Source organism: Nelumbo nucifera, chromosome 8 (assembly GCF_055504915.1).
Source record: "Nelumbo nucifera cultivar China Antique chromosome 8, China Antique-T2T, whole genome shotgun sequence".
In the NCBI taxonomy this organism is placed as follows: Eukaryota; Viridiplantae; Streptophyta; class Magnoliopsida; order Proteales; family Nelumbonaceae; genus Nelumbo; species Nelumbo nucifera.
The window spans coordinates 11332234-11351424 of record NC_142656.1 but is presented as its reverse complement, the minus strand read 5'-3'; the positions used below and the strand labels follow the sequence as shown (position 1 = coordinate 11351424).

Sequence of the window (19191 nt, the reverse complement as noted above, 5' to 3'; positions counted from 1 at the left end):
CATCCTTAGACGTTTGACATTGTCATCCATCTGCCGCCATGGTTGCCCACCCATTAAATAAGAGGGAAGGTTGGAGGGGGGTGTACTGTCGTTCTGCCGCTGTGAGTCGTAAGGAAGAAGATCAACAGTGTTCGAGCATATTATGGAGTTGCTGAGACAGGGCTATTTAGTAAAAACAGATGCACATTAATTCGTAAAAAGGTAAAATAGGTATTTTAAAAAATGATCATCTCTTAACGTTTTCTGTCTTGGTCATTGACAGAAGGGAGGTATTTGTTGAATTTTTTAAAAATAGAGGGGAGGTTTTTATGATTGTCAGAAACTTCATGGGGGTTTTTTGATCCCTTTATACCTTCCACTCAAAAGAAATAGAGAAGGGTCATTGCTTGGTGTAATGATAAAATCTCGGCTGACAAGAATGAGAAGATGGGTTTGAGTCAGAATGAGGCTACTTTGTGCGAAAAAAATGCCATGGTTCAGGACAGCATCCAGGGCACCCCTCCCAAGACCCCAAATAGTAGGGACCAATATTGGGTAATGGCCGTTTTTAGAGTAGTAGAGAATGAAAGGTTTGTCACTTTTTCCTACTCAATGATCATAGTCAAGTTGGTGAAGGATCAAAGATTGCAATGCTGATAAATCTGTATGAAGTGACACACATATTTACATAATGTGAATGCATGTATGTATATAATAAATCAGTTTGCCACTGGATGTTTACAGAACAGCCATTCTTTACTATCTAATTGGTCAGTCAGATTGCTCAGAAAGACGGATAATTATTCTGTTCATATGATTCCACTTTGACAAGACTGGGGAAGAACTTGAAATCTGTTTATAGTTGGAATTGGAGATCTACTTGCAGATTTGGTAGTTATGATTCTCCCATTTGGCATGTGAGCATTTTACAGTCTTATAACATACAGCTATATTGCCTCAGAAGATACTACATATATCAGCCATGTACATATGCTAACTAATGTGGCTTAGGAATGAAGTAGTTGCTTTAGATCAAGTAGTTGTCCTTGCCCATTTAAAAAGAGACGAGATTCGTCTTGAAAACAATTGCACTGAAAGCCAATAAATCAAATATAGTGCATTGCTATTTCTTTTCTTTTCCCAATTTTAGTTTGACTAATTAAATCACTTCCATTTCCTACCCTATTCATCAGGCAATAATCTTTCACTGTTAAAACATAAATCACTTTTATGTTACAGGTAATAAGAAATGACTTGTTACTAGTTGGAGGGCTAGAAGAGCTAGGGGCAGACTGAAAAGGACTAAGTAATAAGAAATGATTAAGCGTCCATGGCACTGAACAGAACAGAATGGTGAAACAGGATTCATGTAACCAATCCCATATAGTTGGGACAAGGCTTAGACGATGACAGTGGCGGAGCTAGGAATTTTCTTTTGGGGGGCCAAATTAAACAAGAAAATGAGATAAGGAGTAGAAGAGGTAGGGTTTGGAGAGAAATGGGCCAGGAAGGTTTGGGTCTATTATAGATTTTTTTAAAAAAAAAATAAACAATTTTTTTTTTTATTTTGGGAGTTGGAGGAGCATTACAGAGTGATCCTTAACAGTGAAATGCATCAAGCTATACTGGAATAGTGGAAGAGAAGGAGAAGTGCAAAGAATCTTCTATTAAGAAGAAAATCTTCCATGAAGAGAAGGATCATTTCCAAGAGTAGCATGTACTCTTTTAGATATGTTCAGCTACAGAGATATCGGCTGATAGCTGTAAACTTCACCTTTTCTGCTTAGTACAATGCTTTTAAATTGTAAAAGATGTCTTTAAAGATCATAACTGACAAAGTATGACATTTTTATAGTTACCCAAATACATATGAATTGATATCACTTCATTCTATTATTACATGATTGAACCTTTTCTCCTCTATATTTATATTTTATGCATCTCATAGCTTATTACGATGTTAATTTACATTGCCACTTGCACATAACCAAGTATACAGAGGTTGACATTAGTGAAAAATCATCCGTTCTTCAAAAAATGAACAGGTGATCATCGTCTCTTAAGGCATTCAAATCTTCCACTTCTGAGCCATCAGCCATGAGAACTTTACTCCCTCTTTTCCCAAACTTCTTCTCTGCATCCAAGGCATTTGAAAATAAAAAGTAAGGCCTTTTACCTGGCAACCAGACTTTTCATTTATTTTCCTCCTTTACGAGCTCATTGACTATACATGTCATGTGAATGCTATGTTCTATATCTCGGATTTTTTTTTGAGAAATTTGGTGTCTTACAGTTTGCAAGTGATGTGAACCATGTACCATTAGTTTCTTTTAATTTTTTTTTTTTTAATTTGTAACAAAACATAATTCAAGTATCATGTCAAAATACTTTGCTAATTAATATATATATATATATACATTTAAATTACTTTTTGAATTTTCTAATGGTCAAGTTCAAATATTAACGTGTCATTTTCTTTTGATAAACATTGAAGTGGTTAGTTCTACTTCTACAAGACAGTGCATGTGTGTACCTAGCTATTGAGTTTTTTCCCATGAATAGATGACACCCATACATTTAAATCTGATTGTCTGCTGAGAAAATTCATACATTTTTCTTTTGCTATTAGTTTTCCCATAATGATTTTCTCATTCTACTCTGATAAGTGTAGTAATATCTAGTTCTATTATTCACTTCATAAGTTAATTTTAATTTTCATTTTTCATTCATAATGACTTTGAATTTAAATCTGAATGGTCTGCTGAGGAAATTTCATGTTAAACTATGGAGATATTTATAGCTAATGTTTAAGAAATTTATGGGAGGTAACAAGCTTGTACCTGCTAATCTTAGAAGGTTTTCCATCGAGTCAGGCAAATGAATGAATTTTCCCATCTTGCTGCCTTCCATATTGTTAGCTTCGTTTGGATGATGGCCATATATTACCAACCTCATGGGTAATCTGATTGAACACGGGTGAGAAGGTGTTGCTGTTCCTGCAAAATAGTAGGTATAGTTTGTAAATAATCTTTGACTTTTATTTTACACATGAAAATTGAGAAAGACAACTATTTATTTAGGAATACTTGTACAATTAAAAAACATAAGTTAAATATAAAATAATACATATAACATATCTAAAATATATTTATACATTATTTATTGCTAATATATATATAGTTGGGATACATATATAACCAATTTGTACTTGCTTACCTATAAATATATATTTATACATATAATAAATATATATTATTATATGTAAATATATATTTATAGGTAAGCAAGTACAAATTGGTCTCTTAAAACAATATCTTTCATGAATTAAGATCCATTTAACTAAACAGGGTTCTCTACATAACCAGATTTGTACTTCCCTTCTTCATAACTTTTGCTCTTAAACTAAACAGGATTCTCTACATTTATTGAGCTTACCATTGCAGTGATTTGAATTATGTCCAGCTTAACATGATCACATTCTGAAGTCGCTGTTTTTTTTTTCTTAACCGGTAAAGTCAGTGTAGTGTGGCTGTTGTTTGGACTTGGGTATGTCAATGTTATCAATCTAAGAGAAAGTTCTCAGCTCAAGGACATGACAAGAACAATGGCATCATGTTCTTCATTTGCATTGATACTCATTTTTCATTTGGAGAAATCTCATCCTAGGTTAGTGTTTTTCAATGGCCAAACAACTTATGATATCAACTGACAACCCACATACAAATTTGCCTTTTCCATACAAACATGTACACAGCCCACATAATGTTCATGGACATTGTTTAGCAATTAATAAAAGATGGGAACATAGAACCTTCTAAGTTGGCATCTCCATCACAACTTAGTACTGATGCTTCATGGTCTCTTATTTTCTCTCCAGATGCTGTTTCCTGCATAGGGAACATAGTTATCATCACCACATCATACTGGTAGCTTTAATGTGCAGAAAGATACTAATATGCATATTAGGCATGACAAAACAACAAGCATCTCACTAAATAAGTATAGATGAACAGTGAGATGGGTGAGTGGGAAAACTAAAAAAGTCAGGATCAGAAATAAACTTATTGAAAGGAAAATAGGAGTAGCTCCAATAGGTGATGAAATGAGGGAAAGTAGATTAAGATGGTTTGGGCACATGAAGAGAAGATCATCTACAGCACCAGTAAGAAGTATTGATCTGTTATAAGTTGAAGGGGCTAGAAGATCTAGGGGCAAGACAAAAGGGACATGGGTTGAAATAGTGAGAAATGATTTAAAGGTTCATAATTTAACAGTGGATATAGGATTGAACAGAATGGAATGGCAGAATAGGATTCATGTAGCCAGTCCCATATAATTAGGAAAAGGCTTTGATGATGACGATGACCCTATTATAAGAAAATTGTTCCTACTCTCCTTTCAAACAACAGAATGTATGATTTCATACATGACAAAAATGATGTAAGTGTAATAGTTGATGAAAACATATCTGCATGCCTCTATTTTGAGGTTTTTTGTGAATGATATTATGGCTGTTTATTTGTATGTGTGGAATGTGAGGTTGCAATTAGTACTCAAGGAACAGATACATGTCCATGCTCAAGTTCTTACTGCATTTGTCAACCAAAACGTACAAATATTATGATATTAATGTTGTGAAAAAGCTATAAATATTTGATCAGTGAATTTCATGTTCAATGGGAAAGAGCCCCTTTAAAGATTGAGTACCTTAAGAAGATATGGCCCTCAATTTCTTCTTCTGAGGACTCAGATTAAATTAAGTTAAAGAAACTAAAATGAAATTATATATTATAATAGTTTTACTTCAAGAAAACTAGCATGCTCTATTCTTTTACACACTCTCTCTCTCTCTCTCGATCTCATACACAGGCATGTAAATAAACACTTGCACCCACATAGAGGTAGATATACAGTTACAGATACTCATTCAAACATTTACCATTTGTGACAAATTACTTCCTGGTTGGAGATGAAGACTAACCTTATTATTCAGGTCATCCAGCTCTTCTGTTATAAATGGTATTTCATCCAATATTTCTCTTTTTAATCCCTTCAAATACTGAACATAGAGGGGTTAGTATTATAGGGAAAAATGCAAAAGATGCGAAGTTGGAAATTATGTGACCTGAAAACCAAAAACATTTACCCCAAGGCTGTGCTTATTTTGATGTAATATGCATAAGTATAGATAAAATATTTTAGAATGAAACATTCAGTCCCTTTTAAGGTTGAAAGAAAAGGAGACTGAAGGTATGACCTTTGGATTTGAGATCACTTGAAATCGATTACATTGAACATGGCCTTTCATCATGTTGGTTTCCTTTAATGGTAAAACATATGACTATTTACTTGAGTATAATCATGCCAATTGTTTGAATTCTTTTATTTGTTTTATGAAGGAGGAGCATAGGAGACTGCCATGAAAATAGTCTGTGGGTTTTTCTGTCATTTTCGTATAGGGTGGTTTGCAATCTTTTCTTTTTTTTTTTGGAATTTGAAAAACATGGAACATTATATTGGTAAAACATTGACTTAAAACAACGAATCTAATACTCTAGACCATTTGTTTTCCTCAAAGTCCAAACCTGAATGAAATTAGAGATAATTGTTTTTCCATCTTCAATATGCGGCTGCACAATTTGCTTGAAGTGTTGATGACTTATTCGGATGACCTGAGAAAGTCTCTTGCTTCTCACTATGAAAGGTTGTGGAACGTTGAAAATTACCCCAATTTCTCCTGCCATGTCTGAAGGTCCTAATTTTGAAAGAACCTGAAAAGTTCACAACAATTTAGATTGCATTATGTGAAAAAACACAAAGCTCTGGCTAAAGCTCTGGCTTCCAGAGTTACCTTCATTTGCATTATGTGATTCCACAATTTAGATGTATTTTACATAGGGACACTTCACATGCTAGTTCTCTGTTCCTCATTAGAATTCGGATCATCCCTATTCGAATCTTTGGATCGGAATCAGATTCCCCCTATATTTATAAATATAAAAATATATAATACATATATATATGTTATTTATTTATTTATAAATATATTATTTATATTGTATTTTTATAAATTTGTTATACTATTTATTTATTTATTAAAAACATGTATATATATGATGAAAATAATTGAAAAATAGTTGTACTTTTTGTTTTTTCTTTATTTAAATTGGTATATTTTATTTTTCTTTTAATAATTTATTAATTTTCAAAGAAAACAAGTCGGATCAGATCAGATCCAAAGATCCGACTTATCAATAGGATTCGAATTCAAATCAAGGCCTATCAGATCCTATCGGATCTTCAGATCTGACATAAACAGTGTTGGATCGGATTTGGATATACCCTGATTCAAATCCGATCCAATTCGTTTGCATCCCTATTCCTCATTATTTAGCTCATTTTATCTCAAAAACTATAAATAATCTTGTTACTATAATACAATATATTTAAATGTCATATCCTGAAGCTTCTAAGAATTTTGTTACTAGAATATACCATGTTTAAATGTTAAGATTACATGAATAGAAATGTAAACCCCTTGCTTCTCCATCCTCATTTTCCTTGGAAAATATGCCTCTGTTTCTATCTGAATTGGTATCAATAACTAACCTGCCTATGACATTGATATGCAAATATGTGGTTTGGAGGCATGCTGCATGCTGTTAATTCAGTCAAAGTGAGTATTTGTTTTAGCTCAATGTTTCCATTGGTTCCTTAATATATGTCTTATATGAACCAAAGATGTTTTAAACTTCTATGGTCTCCTATGGAAAAATATTGATGTATTTGTCAAGCTACTCAATAGATGATGGCTGAATATTGAATGAGGTATAACCAATTATGCATGTAATCTGATCTAACTCCATATCTTAAAGAAATCCTGTTTGAGTCTAGTATTAAAATTCTTGACAGCAATACCATGTTACTCTTTATATTTAATTCTTTTTATGCTTGAAATTTCAAGTTCTATAGATAAGTTACTGTAAATCAGAATTTCTTTTTACTACTTTCTGATCAAAAGATGAAAACGAAAGTTGTCATCACCCACCCTTTGTTAGAGTAGAAGCCTCTTTTTAATGTACCCATACCATTTTGTTGTTCCTATGTTCATGCCTCTAGGAAATTAGTTGTTACTCGGAATGGCTTGTATGTACCTGTTCTGTTCCATTCTTGTAGATCAGCAGGTCCTGTAGATTTATGTACAGTTAGACTCCGCATCTCAGAAAGGAAACAGTATAAAAAAGTCAGAAAAGGGAGCTATCATACCACTGCACCAGAGGCTATGATGTAGAAATCTGTGGGTATTTCATTCTGTAAAATAATATCAACTTTAGGTGGAAAATATTCTGCTTTCATCTCAGCAACCTGTGAGAGGAACTCCAATGAGCTACTGAACGGAAAAAATGAAAAGAGAGCACTTACAAATTAGTAGCCCAAACTTTTTTTCATATTAATGCTTCTACTGCTAATGTATTAGTTTTCTTTCTGCTTTTTTTTTTTTTTTTTGAGGGGGGGGGAGGGGCTCAATCTAATGTATTTGTTTGGGATACTAGCTGATACACAACAGGACACATACTATGACCAGGAGGGCATGAATAAACAATTTCTATTATAAACCAGGCTACTCGAGAGCTTTAGCAATAACCCAAGGAAGATGGTGATTAAATAAAAACACTTAGGTTAACATAAAAGAGTTGCAGGAAATTTTATGGTATTATACACTGTTTTGTTTCTTTATAATGTGAATGCCAAAAAAAAAAAGGTTTTGAAGCTTAACTTTGATAAGCAGCTTCTGAGATTCGTTGAAACTGGGAATGTCCAGGACAGAATTATTTTGGGGTGACAAGGGAGAATATGTAAACTGTGACCTAGTTTAGGAAAATGATGCTGACAAAAGATGATAACATCTTTTCTTCAAGGCCATTGGTTTTTTTCTTTTTTCCTATATATCTTCATAAGAATCTTCCAAGAAGTCCAATGGTGAATAGCTCTTTATACGCTAGTTTATTGGCTTCAAGAGGATAAGGATCATTAATACTACCTTGCTGTGTGGATCATGATTTTGAAATCAGCAGAAGAGTAGGAGACTTTCTATGAGGTTGTCAGACTCTTGGAGAGGTTAATGACCTAATTCTCTTCTCAGAAAAAAAAATGCACACTTTCTTTTTCTTTAGGGTGTATTTGTTTCCATGTAAAAGGTGGTGAAAAAAATGCTTTTGCCAATGAAACAAGAGTAAAAGTTTTATTCCCCATAACAACAACCTAAAAAGAAGTAATGAAAAAGGAATGGAAATTATTTTACCAACTGGATTATTAGATCTTGAGAAACTCCTTTGAGAAGGTAAGAATTTTCAACAACTCCCTGGAAGAGATGTTGGGCAATGCTGGATCTTATTGCCTTTGGCAAGTCCTCAAGCACTTCTTCCTGCTGTAACTCTGTTGTCTTGAACTTGAGTTGCACATGTGCTACCATCTGCTCCTTCAAGCTTTCTGGAAGTCGATTCTTGCTTGCATATCGCAAAATCTCATTGATGGCATCCCTCTGTAAAAGGGAAAAACAAGTTGCTTCAAAACATGAGAGCACTTGTTTACTATAACTAGCTGAGGTTTTGATGGTGGTAAATATCCGATATCATGAAGCATTGAATGATTAGCAGTGTGTTTCACGGTTGAATGTGCAAATCAGTTCTGAATCAAACTGAACTAGCATCTCTTTATGACACATTCAGAGTTGCCTGTGGTGCTCCTTTGTGGAGCTAATGGCTCCATGGATGAGGTTGCTTGCAGAAAAGGGAGTTATTTCAAGCATTGGAAAAAGAGAATGAGGACTTACCATTACAAAGGTCCGTATAGCACTGTGGACAATAAGATTGGTCATGTTTCCAATTATGTATGCAGTGAGGCCAATGTTGAAGAGCATGTAGCAGATGTTGAAAACCTTCTCTCCATTATTTTGTGAGTGAAGATCTCCATAGCCCACAGTTGCCAGGGTGACGATAGACCAGTACATGGAATAAGTATAGCCCACCCAGATGCTACGGTTTTCAAAATCATCCAATGCACTTCCAATCCATGTTTTACTTTTGTTTGGGTAATGGGTGGCCAGCCAGTAGTAGAAGCAACCAGCTGAGTGCACTGCAAATAGAGTCACCTGCAATCGATAAATAGCAAATAAATTATTAAATCAAATTCCAGCTTCTACTGCATTTGGTATCTATTTAAGTGTTTGAGAAGAGGGAGCTCTCAAATGGCTGTGCAATTTTGGCTGCCTGCTAAGTAGTAGAAAGTAGAAGCCAGAGGTACTTACAGCTATGAGTTTACAGTATCTTGTCCAGAAGTAGCTGAAACGTGTGTCTTTCTCTAGTCTGCAGAAAAAAAGTAAAATAGTTGAATTCCATTTTTTCTTTAAATTCTTCTCTTTTGTGTTTTCTGATATTGTATTACATTGTTTATAGGAGGAAAAAAAACAGAAGAACTCCATAGACATCATTGTTATGCACAAGAAGCATGGCAAAAAGCTTCGTCAAAGTTCCTAGAGCAACACTTCAAGGTAACCATCAATCAATCATGAACGGCTACGGCTATGAGAAAAACTTTGGAGCTTAAGAACTTTATCATAGTATACTGAATCGATGGTAAAGCCAGGATTTAAACATTCTAATCACTGTTCCTTCATGTCAAGTTACTAGTCATATTCTCATATGTAGAAGCAGAATAGAACCATCTTTTCTCATTCCTAGGTCTTTAGAAAACAGAGTGGAAACTCTGATGTTTAATCTTTGGGTCTACTCAGTGATCTCCAACCTCTCAAATCTCAAATTCCATAGCGCATGCAAGAAATGCTGCTGAATTGAACTAAAATAATGGTGTCTCCGGTGCCAATTCCAGGCGCTACAGCTCTTGAATCCAGGAGAATAAACGATTTGCATTTCAAATATTAAAATGGATGATACATTTATACCTAACCTTGTGAAAAGTTCGCTAACACGCCTGAGCCGCCACAGCCGGAGCAAGTTGAGGAAGCCAAAAACTTCGCCGTGGTGCATTTTTCCGGTGAGAATTCGGTAAATGACCTGGTATGGCAGGGTTGAAGCTACGTCCATGGGAAACCATAACTTGGTAACGTACCTGAGATGAAGATGAGTTTGAGTTAATAGATAGGGCTAGGAGAAAATGTAGAGAGCGCCAATGCGCCATGGGAATTGGACACAAGCAGAGAATCCATGTATATAGTACCGTGAAGCAATCTTCTTGGGATGATCGACGAGGAGATAGGTGGATTTATCCAAGTAGGCTACAAAGAAGGTCATAACAATGTCCATAGCGAAGAAAGCATCGACCACCAAATCAACAGGCAAGAGAGCGCCGGTCGCCACTTTTTTGAACGCTAGCTCGAAGGGAGATGACCATGCTGAGTATATCACTAGCACCACCAGGAACGTCTGCCACAACCTGCGCATTTTTTTTTTTTTTTTGTAAATAGTACAGTCAAAATGGCTGCTGGTATGGGTGCAAATGGATCGACAGAAATCGGATCGGATTCACACCACCCCTATCCGATCCGATATATATAATACATATATATTATTTATTTAATTTGTTATATTATTTATTTTTTATAAAAAACACACATATATATGACAAAAATAATTAAAAAATACTTGTATTTTTGTTCTTATTTTTATTTAAATTAGTATATTTTATTTTTCTTTTTAATAATTTATTCATTTTTAAAGAAAACAAGTCGAATCGATTCAAATCTGAAGATCCAACTTACCAATAAAACTTGAATTCAAATCGAGTAATATCAAATCTGATTGAATATTCAGATCGGATCAGATCCGACATAAACAATGTCAAATTGGATTCGAATATATTTTTATATTTTCATCCCTTTATTATCCCTTCATTGTGGCAAAATCTAGGATTCATTGCACTATGCAGCAAAGCACATGATTGAAAATGATGGCAAGTATATCTATTCATGGCCCGAGCTTTAGGTTTGATTTATCACTATGTTGGGTTTGGGCTTTGGGCTGGTCCATTTAAATTTTAACAAAAGTAAAGCCCGAGGTCTCTTCTACTCTAATGTGTATTGAGATCGAACATCTAACCATGAATAACAATACATAAAAAAGTTTGGAAAAGATTCACGGTGTGCGGAATAGGCGTATTGTGAGGTTGGTGTGAAAAGCACTGGGCGAGGAGCAGATCTAGACTCGCATTTTATAAAACATGAAACGATGAAAAATAAAGACTTCGAACATGATTGATTTGATATCTAGATTTAACGAATGCTGGTGGCAGCAGAATTTGATCTGAGGGATAAGACTAGCTTTGAACTGACTGAAGACTTTAGAGTAATTTAACATAGAGCAAATTTGTGAACAAAATAGATACAAAATGAGCTAATTTCAGTATCGAATTCTTTGCATTTGTGGGTTCAAATTTTGTGTGAATTTAAAAATAAATCAAAATCATTTTATTTAAAATCAAATTGGTTATCGAAATTTCAAAACAAAAACATCAGAATAGGGGTGGGTTCAAGCCGAGCCGAGTTAAATAGTACGAGGCTCGAGCTCGGCTTGCCAAGGTAGTATAAGGCTCAAGTTCGAGCTCGAGCTTGGTTTGAGCTAGAACCTTGAGCTCGAGCTCGGCTCGCCAAGGTAGTATAAGGCTCAAGTTCGATCTCGAGCTTGGTTTGAGCTAAAACCTTGAGCTCAAGCTCGGCTCGAGTCAAAAACTTGTAATATTTTTATTTGACATTTAAAAAATTAAGAATTATAATAATTAGTTATTAGTATATATAAAAATAAAAATGTTATATATATAATACTTTTAGTATATATTTATTATTATTATTATTATTATTATTATTATATATGTATGTATGTATGTATGTATGTATAAGTAGTTATTTGAGCTCGGCTCGTGGCTCACGAGCCTCACAAGTCAAGTTATATTAGGCTTAAATTCGACTCAATTATTAAAGAGGCCTATAAATTGGGCTCGAGCTAGGCTTAAAACTTGGTTGAAACCGAGCCGAACTGAGTTTTTCATGAGCCAAAATCGAATAGCTCATGAAAAACTTGACTCATGGCCACCCTTACATGGCAAACATGTTTTTAGTTATATATGCACTTTTTATTTGTAAAACTGAAAAAAAACAAAGTAGGGGTGCAATTTGGGTCAGGTTTCGTTGGGAATTTATTAATTTTCAATGGGCCCCAACCCCTAACTTGAACCCGATGAAGCTGAAATTCTTCAAAGCAGGCAATCTGACTTGCAGCCCTACCAAAAAAACAGAATCTTGAGTTTGTGAATTAAAGAGCAAATTTTCATCTGATCAATTAATAATGTTCTATAAATCATACAGGGAAAAATTTTCTTGTTGCAAGTTTCCAAAGCAAGTCAAAACCACATTTGGTTTGAAAACAAATAGGTTCTTCCAACAGAAACACATTAAACATGTTCTTGTATTTGTGATTTAAAGAACAATTTTTCATTTAATAATAATGTTTTATAATTCATATGATATTTGTACTCCAAAGTTGTTGTTTGTTTTAAAATACATCATTGTGACGATTTTAAGAACAGAATTGTTTTTTATATATATAAAACCAACTTGTTTTTTCTTTTCAAAACAATGGAGTTCAAAGCGTGATTTTGTTTTTGTCTATGTTGTGGGCGGATAAGACATAATACTGAAAAAAGCTTTAGCCAAGTGAATTTTGATTAATACCACCTGATTGGACTTTTATGATACAAGTTGGTTGGTTACAAGTTTTTCTGATATGATAGTCGAACTCTAAAGGTGTGTTTGATTGCAGTGCAATTTTATTTGTACTAATACAAATGCATGAGAGTGTAAATGAAAAAAATGCAAATTCTCATTTGATTTTATTTTGCACTGCAATCAAATAAAATAAGTTAAAATTTGACACAAAAATAAGTAAAAATTTACACTAAAATTATTTGCACTGTCATAATTTTGTATCAATACAAATTTATTTGCATTGCAACCGAACAAAGCATAAAAAACAAATGAAAGTTAAAAATTCATGGTGTAGAATACCCCCTACCCCTAGAGGGGTCAATGTTTTATTTTGATGTTTCTCTCAATATCTCCTAAATTAATTAAAGAAAATAATTCAGTCCATATTTGATCGGTGGAAAATAAGTTACTTTCTATTAGACCAAACACAGCCTTAGCTCCTTTCATTCATTCAGGTTTATGCATGGTTGAAATTTAGGCTCCGTTCGTTTTTTGATAAGTTATTTATGCAGGTAAATGCAGTTATCTGGGTAAGTTTTTCTTGGGAAACACTTACCTAGGTAAGTACATTTACCCATGTTCTTTTTTTTCTCATGTAAATAAGGCAATGACCATGTTATCCATAAAAATTCATTATTAAAAGGGGCATTTTTGTCCTATTCAAGTGTTGTCAAATTTCCCCCTAGGTGGGAAAATTATGTAACTACCTAGGAGATGGGTATCACTTGCCCTTAGGAAAATAAATTTTTCCTGCCCACATAAATCTGAAAAAAGAGCATGTGATTCTTGGTAACCAATATCCTATTGATCAACTTTTCCCCCCAAAATCTGAAAACAAAAGGCCCCTTAAAAGGGATTGCAGACTTTGCAGTGCTTTTATTATAGTAGATAAAAGTCTTCATTCACGTCTCTCTCTGTCTTTCTCTGTCTTTCTATTCACGTTCAGTAGTAGTTGCAAGAAAAATTCAAAAACCCAACGGTGCATGTATTGAATAAGAAAAAAACAAATTAAGCTTTATTTACGTAATAACGTGAATGAGTTAAAAATGATGAAAATAGTTGGACTTCAGACCTCTACATAGTCATGCTTTGCAAATTATCAAGAGAGAGATTCAAGACTCAGGCACGGGCAGTGGGTGAAAAAGCTAATTAAAGAGGTTTCTCTCACTACTTAATTTTCTCGATCTGTTTTGGGGGGCCGGAATGGCGTCCATTCGTTTCTGAACCCACTTGACTTGAGCAATCCAACACGTCATGGACTCATGGCGTCCATTCGTTTCTCACCGGTTCCCTGTGCTGTTTTCTTTCTTTTTTCTCTCTCTAGGGTTGTTCATAAGATCAATCAATATCAAATTTACCAATTCAACTCAATTTAATCTGGGTTGGTCTGTTTTCAACTATTTTTATCGGATTCGGTTCATGGAGGTCGGATCATTTTCAGTTTGATTATGTATAAATTGACCCGACCTGATTTAAAAAAAAAATTATTATAAAAAAGTGAGAAATTTTTTATATTTCTTAGTTTAACATAATTTATATTTTATTTTTTTAAATATCATTGCAATTATTAATTAACTTTGTTGTTTTAAATTTTTTATCCAAAATTAGTTATAGGCTATTTTTGAATTGATGGATCAAATCCATAAATTGATCTAAACCAATAGATTCAAGTTGGCTAATATTCACTAATGATCAGTTGGTTTTGGGGTCAATTCCTCAACTCGATCAAGTCAATTTAATTCACCAAACAGCCTACAATGCAACTGAACTACCATTGAACATCTCTCTCTCTGAAATTTTCTCCCTAACTAAGTAGTTCCACGACTAATTCCCGTCTTGATTCATGATTCATATCTTCCTTTTGGGTTTTCCGTTTATGTGCATAAAATGCAGATTTTCTGTGTAAAAACAATCTGTATCCATTGTCTATCTGCAAGTGTTCCTCCATGTGTTGGCATAGTTTTCATTTCTTTTTCTTTCTCTTCATATCGTTTCTTTTGACAAGATGAGCAAAAGCTAGCTAAGGACTACGCAGAGGAGAGGAGACCAACCCAAGAACTAGCTAGCAGCCTACCACACAAACAAAACAAACCTCCAATGGAAAACCTTTAACCTAAAAGAAAATAAACAAATCTCAACCCATGAAAGTTGTTAAATAATGCTTTCGCTTAACCTTTGTTCACAACTCTAAAAAAACAGAGAAACAGACAGACAGACACCGAGAGAGAGAAGAAGGGCATGATACCTATATCTGCGATCATAAGGAGCGATTATATATTTTCTGAGCTGCACAGACCCTTCGGCGACAGTCCCGAATGCAGGCAATAAGCTGCTGGAAATGGAAGCTAAGTTCTTGATTTCACCATTCGAGGAGTATCTCCGAACCAACAGTGGCGCCGGTGACCTTGTTGCGCTCTCAGTCTCCGTCGACATCGTCAGTATAGCCCCGCCGGATTTACAAAATACAAATCTGGGTCAGCTTAACTGAAATTAGTACTAGATATATATAGAGAGAGAGAGTAGCTACTAAATTCTCCTCTCTCTTGTTTAATTTTGAATCCATTTCCACCTACGGAATGGAAGCTAATACCACAACTTTATTTTATATTTATAAAAGTGATAAAATATTATATTAAATTAAAAAATACTTTAATTGTGCATTGATTGATCCAGAAGTCAAAGATATAGGAGGTTGAATTATTTGATAATTCCTTGCAATTTCCTCGCCGAGTTGGCAGTATTAATTTGGCATGGTAATAAATCCCCAGGAGATTGAAAATCAAGTTGATATTTGATAGGATGCCAACGGGTCGGGTACGTTGCGGGTTTGCCTAAACCTGAACCTGAACCTGCCCTAAAGTAATACTTGCCCAGAGCTACCCCGATTATTAAGGCTGTGTTTGGTTTGGTTGTAATGTAAATAAATTTGTATTGATGCAAAACAATGGCAGTGTAAACGATTTGAGTGTAAATTCTAACTTATTTTTATTTCAAATTTTAGTTTATTTTATTTAATAAATTAAGACATAAAACAGAATAAATAAAATCTAAAACAAAATTAAATAAGAATTTAATTTTTTCTTTTTTTGCTTTTGCACTCTTATACATTTGTACTAATACAAATAAATTTATAATGCAACCAAATACAACCTAAATGAAGAGGAGCTATCGAAACTGTTACGCCCCATCCCATGTATAACCTATATCCAATTGATATTATATATACTAATATATTTTTCAAAGCTGCAGTGCCAACCATTCGGGTTAGGGTGGATTCTCCCTAACCCAAAACCCGATTAAGACCAAACCGGCCCTAAGACAATAGGGTCGGGTCAGTGCGGATTTACCACCAAACCCGATCCACTGACATCCCTAATTTGAAGAACAGCCGAGGAATTAGGATCGACTCAGAATCGCTGAAACTTGAAACCAGTAGATATCAGTTTTATTCTTTTCTATCATCTAAACTGACTTAATTGGTATCAGGCATGTTCGTGTGCATATCTGTAGATGAATTATTGCGAATAACCATGAAAAAAGCAATTGTTAATTGTTTTCTTCTTTGACCAAATGCATCTCTACAGATTTTCTACTAGTTTGAGGACGTGGGGTTGTTTTCATGTTTTGTATGTGTATGTGATGCCTGATGTCATAGCCATGACTCTAAACCCATGCATCTATCATCTATGTGGGGTTTTATGGTCATTCATGCATTGACATTGTGTGGTTGGTTATGTTGATACAAATACATCAATACCCACCATTTTCAGAAGTGTGGCATTTGTTCAGTGTGTGGTGTATTGGTGTGTACATGATTTATGAAGAGCATATGTACATGTGGCATGAATCACATCCATATCCATGCTTACATGGATGATATGTCGACCATGGTCTCAAGGCCGTGCCCTAGTGATATTTGAGCAATGAATGAGTGTAAGGATGTAGGGACTAGGGTGGTGACATGAATGCATACATTTTTATATTTCATTATTAAATAAATTATTAACAATAACAAGTTTTGGTGTATAATAATATTTTAATTTTTTTAACTTCAATTGTAATGTTATAAAAGAGGAAATTAATTGACTTTTGTGGATGGAATTGATTTGCATTTTTTAGGTCAACAAATCTGCCCTATTTAAAAGTTGAAGGGGCTAAAAGGGCTAGGGGTAAATCAAAAAAGATATAAATTAAAATAATAAAAAATGATTTAAGTGATCATATTTTAACAATGAATATGATATTTAACATAATAGAATGATGAAATAAGATTCATGTAACCGATCCCGTATAAATGGGATAAGGCTTGAATGATGATGATGATGAAACTCGTGCCCTAATCCCTCTTTAGTTTCCATTAGAGTATGTTCTTGGTCACATAAAAATCCTTTTTCTTGTCATTTGTACAAATAAGATACTTTCATTAGTTGACTTCAGAATATTGTTGAAAAAAATATACCTTATTACCTTATTCTAATGAAGTAATCAATCAATCCATGAATGTAGCATCACGCTTTCATTATTCTGTTTCATCACTAAACGAACAATTTATTTATTGAATGGTCCATATCAGTCATTAGAAAATCATTGTTTGAGAGTAGATAGTATACGGTTAGTATATGATAAATATACAAGTATAATAAATGCAAAAATAGGTATTTGCACTTCACCTACCTATAATACCATGCTCACATCATTTGCACAGCCTTTTATACCGTGCATTGGGAATATCTCCATGTTTTGTTTTTTATGAGATATTTTCAATGCAATGCTACAAGGGACTGTGTAAACAGTATGAGCATGGTCTTGTGAGTACTGAAGCCGATTTCATTTTGTTTTGCAGGTGTGGACTTCAACACTTAAGAGTGGTGACTTGGCATATCCAAAGAAGCTGATATGATGAGGTATCTTCTGAATTGACCAGCTAGCTAATGTGTTGTTAGTCTTGTCCACATCATCCTCATGCCCACCATGTGTTAATTCTACCTTCTTACAAAAGACAAAGTTGTAATTTTGTACTTTCATGGACCTTCTACAGAGTAGAGACAATTTGGCACAACCATGTATTATTAAGGCTGCGCTTGGAAATGATGCAAATAAGTGTGAATGCAAATATATAGAGTGTAAAACGGTCCATATACATTGTAAAGTTGGGTTAGTTTTTCATTGACAAATTTACCTTCTTACCAAACAGACTTTTAGCTGTAATGGATGCAAATACAAATTCCAATAAAGCATATGCCTTTTTTTTATCAAAAGCCCACTTGAATGCAAATTTACTTCTTTTTTATTGATGTACTTTTACATCTTATTATCAATGTAAATATGCATTGTAAAATGTCTTTCCTGTCATTTGTCAATGTATAAATGTAATGTTGCCAAATACAGGCAAAAGTGAACCAAAGTGCAAATTTACCCTGGACCAGGATTTACACTCCATTTGCATCGTTTCCAAATGCAGCCTAAAATCTGTTTTATGTACACAAAAAGTTGTTATTTGGGCCTACATTTTGGGCTGGGTTCGTCAGGCTTCAACAATAGCTCAGCCCATGTATTCTGGAAGCTGAATATGCCTAGCCATTTTTTTTTTCGGCTTCCTTAAATAGGAGCCCGGATCTCCTATAGGCAAAAATTCATAAGGGGATGTTCTTAATGTGTGACCGGATGTCCATGCTTGCAGAGTATGTGCAGTTTTTGGAGATCCCGTGGCCTCAAACAACCATGCGTTTAAGAGGTTATATGACATTATGGCAGTTAGATGTATCAATCAATTTGTACTTTTGAAATACCCCATCCTAATTTCAGGGAAAAATAATGCAGAAATTTCCTAGTCAACAGTTTTTACTGCCAGATAGATTTCTGGTAGCAATGGAAACACAATGGTGGGGTGTTTGCATGACTATGAAGTTTTTTTTTTTTTTTGGTAAAGAGACTATTCTGAGGTTGAAACGCCTCGACCTCAAACGCAGCCATATCAAACACCCACATTGTTTATAGCAGATCCGAAGTGATATATAGGACTCTGATGTCAAGAGCTGACATGATATTCTGTGACTGGCCCAAAATTCAGTGTTTTTGAACCATTATTGACCCAGATGATTGGACCATTTGGTTCGGTTCAAAAACCATTCAGGCAACCGGTTCTGTTTCACTCTTAACCTGTTTCTTGGCCAAAAACCGTTGACCTAGGCAATCAAACCATCAATCCATTCGACCTGAGCAATGTTTTTTGGACTTTTATTTTAATTTTTTTATTTTTAAATTGGAACTGATGGTTGAACACCTAACCCAAAAACCGGTGGCCAAAGAAGTTCTGGTTCCGGATTGGTTTTTAAAACATTGCCAACTTTATAAGTAAAACTGTGGACCATTTGAAGTTCCATATGATGATTGAGATTTAAGACAAAGAAACCAATAAATTTAAGGGGTAATAATCT

At 34.3% G+C, this 19191-nt stretch overlaps 1 protein-coding gene across 1 annotated transcript; it reads right to left on the bottom strand.

Moving 5' to 3' along the window:
- Positions 1–1774: 1774 nt before the first annotated feature.
- On the bottom strand, positions 1775–15479 carry KAT3 (potassium channel protein). The gene is made up of 13 exons (XM_010251488.3): positions 15000–15479; positions 10216–10431; positions 9946–10107; positions 9287–9344; positions 8813–9130; positions 8282–8521; positions 7246–7344; positions 7134–7166; positions 5565–5750; positions 4961–5038; positions 3791–3866; positions 2820–2975; positions 1775–2113 (listed from the first exon to the last, which is right to left on the bottom strand). Exons 1-13 carry the CDS (start codon positions 15185–15187, stop codon positions 2010–2012), a joined length of 1914 nt encoding a protein of 637 aa, XP_010249790.1. The 5' UTR covers positions 15188–15479; the 3' UTR covers positions 1775–2009.
- Between the last annotated feature and the right edge of the window lie 3712 nt (positions 15480–19191).

What these genes read in the sequence shown, in the direction of transcription:
- KAT3 (XM_010251488.3), bottom strand. Translation starts at nt 15,187, where the DNA reads ATGTCGACGGAGACTGAGAGCGCAACAAGGTCACCGGCGCCACTGTTG. An exon ending in AAGATCTAATAATCCAGTTG is followed by an intron (nt 7,345 to 8,281) that starts GTAAAATAATTT and finishes TTCCTCTCACAG; the next exon opens with GTTGCTGAGATGAAAGCAGA. An exon ending in TCATAGCCTCTGGTGCAGTG is followed by an intron (nt 7,167 to 7,245) that starts GTATGATAGCTC and finishes ATAAATCTACAG; the next exon opens with GACCTGCTGATCTACAAGAA.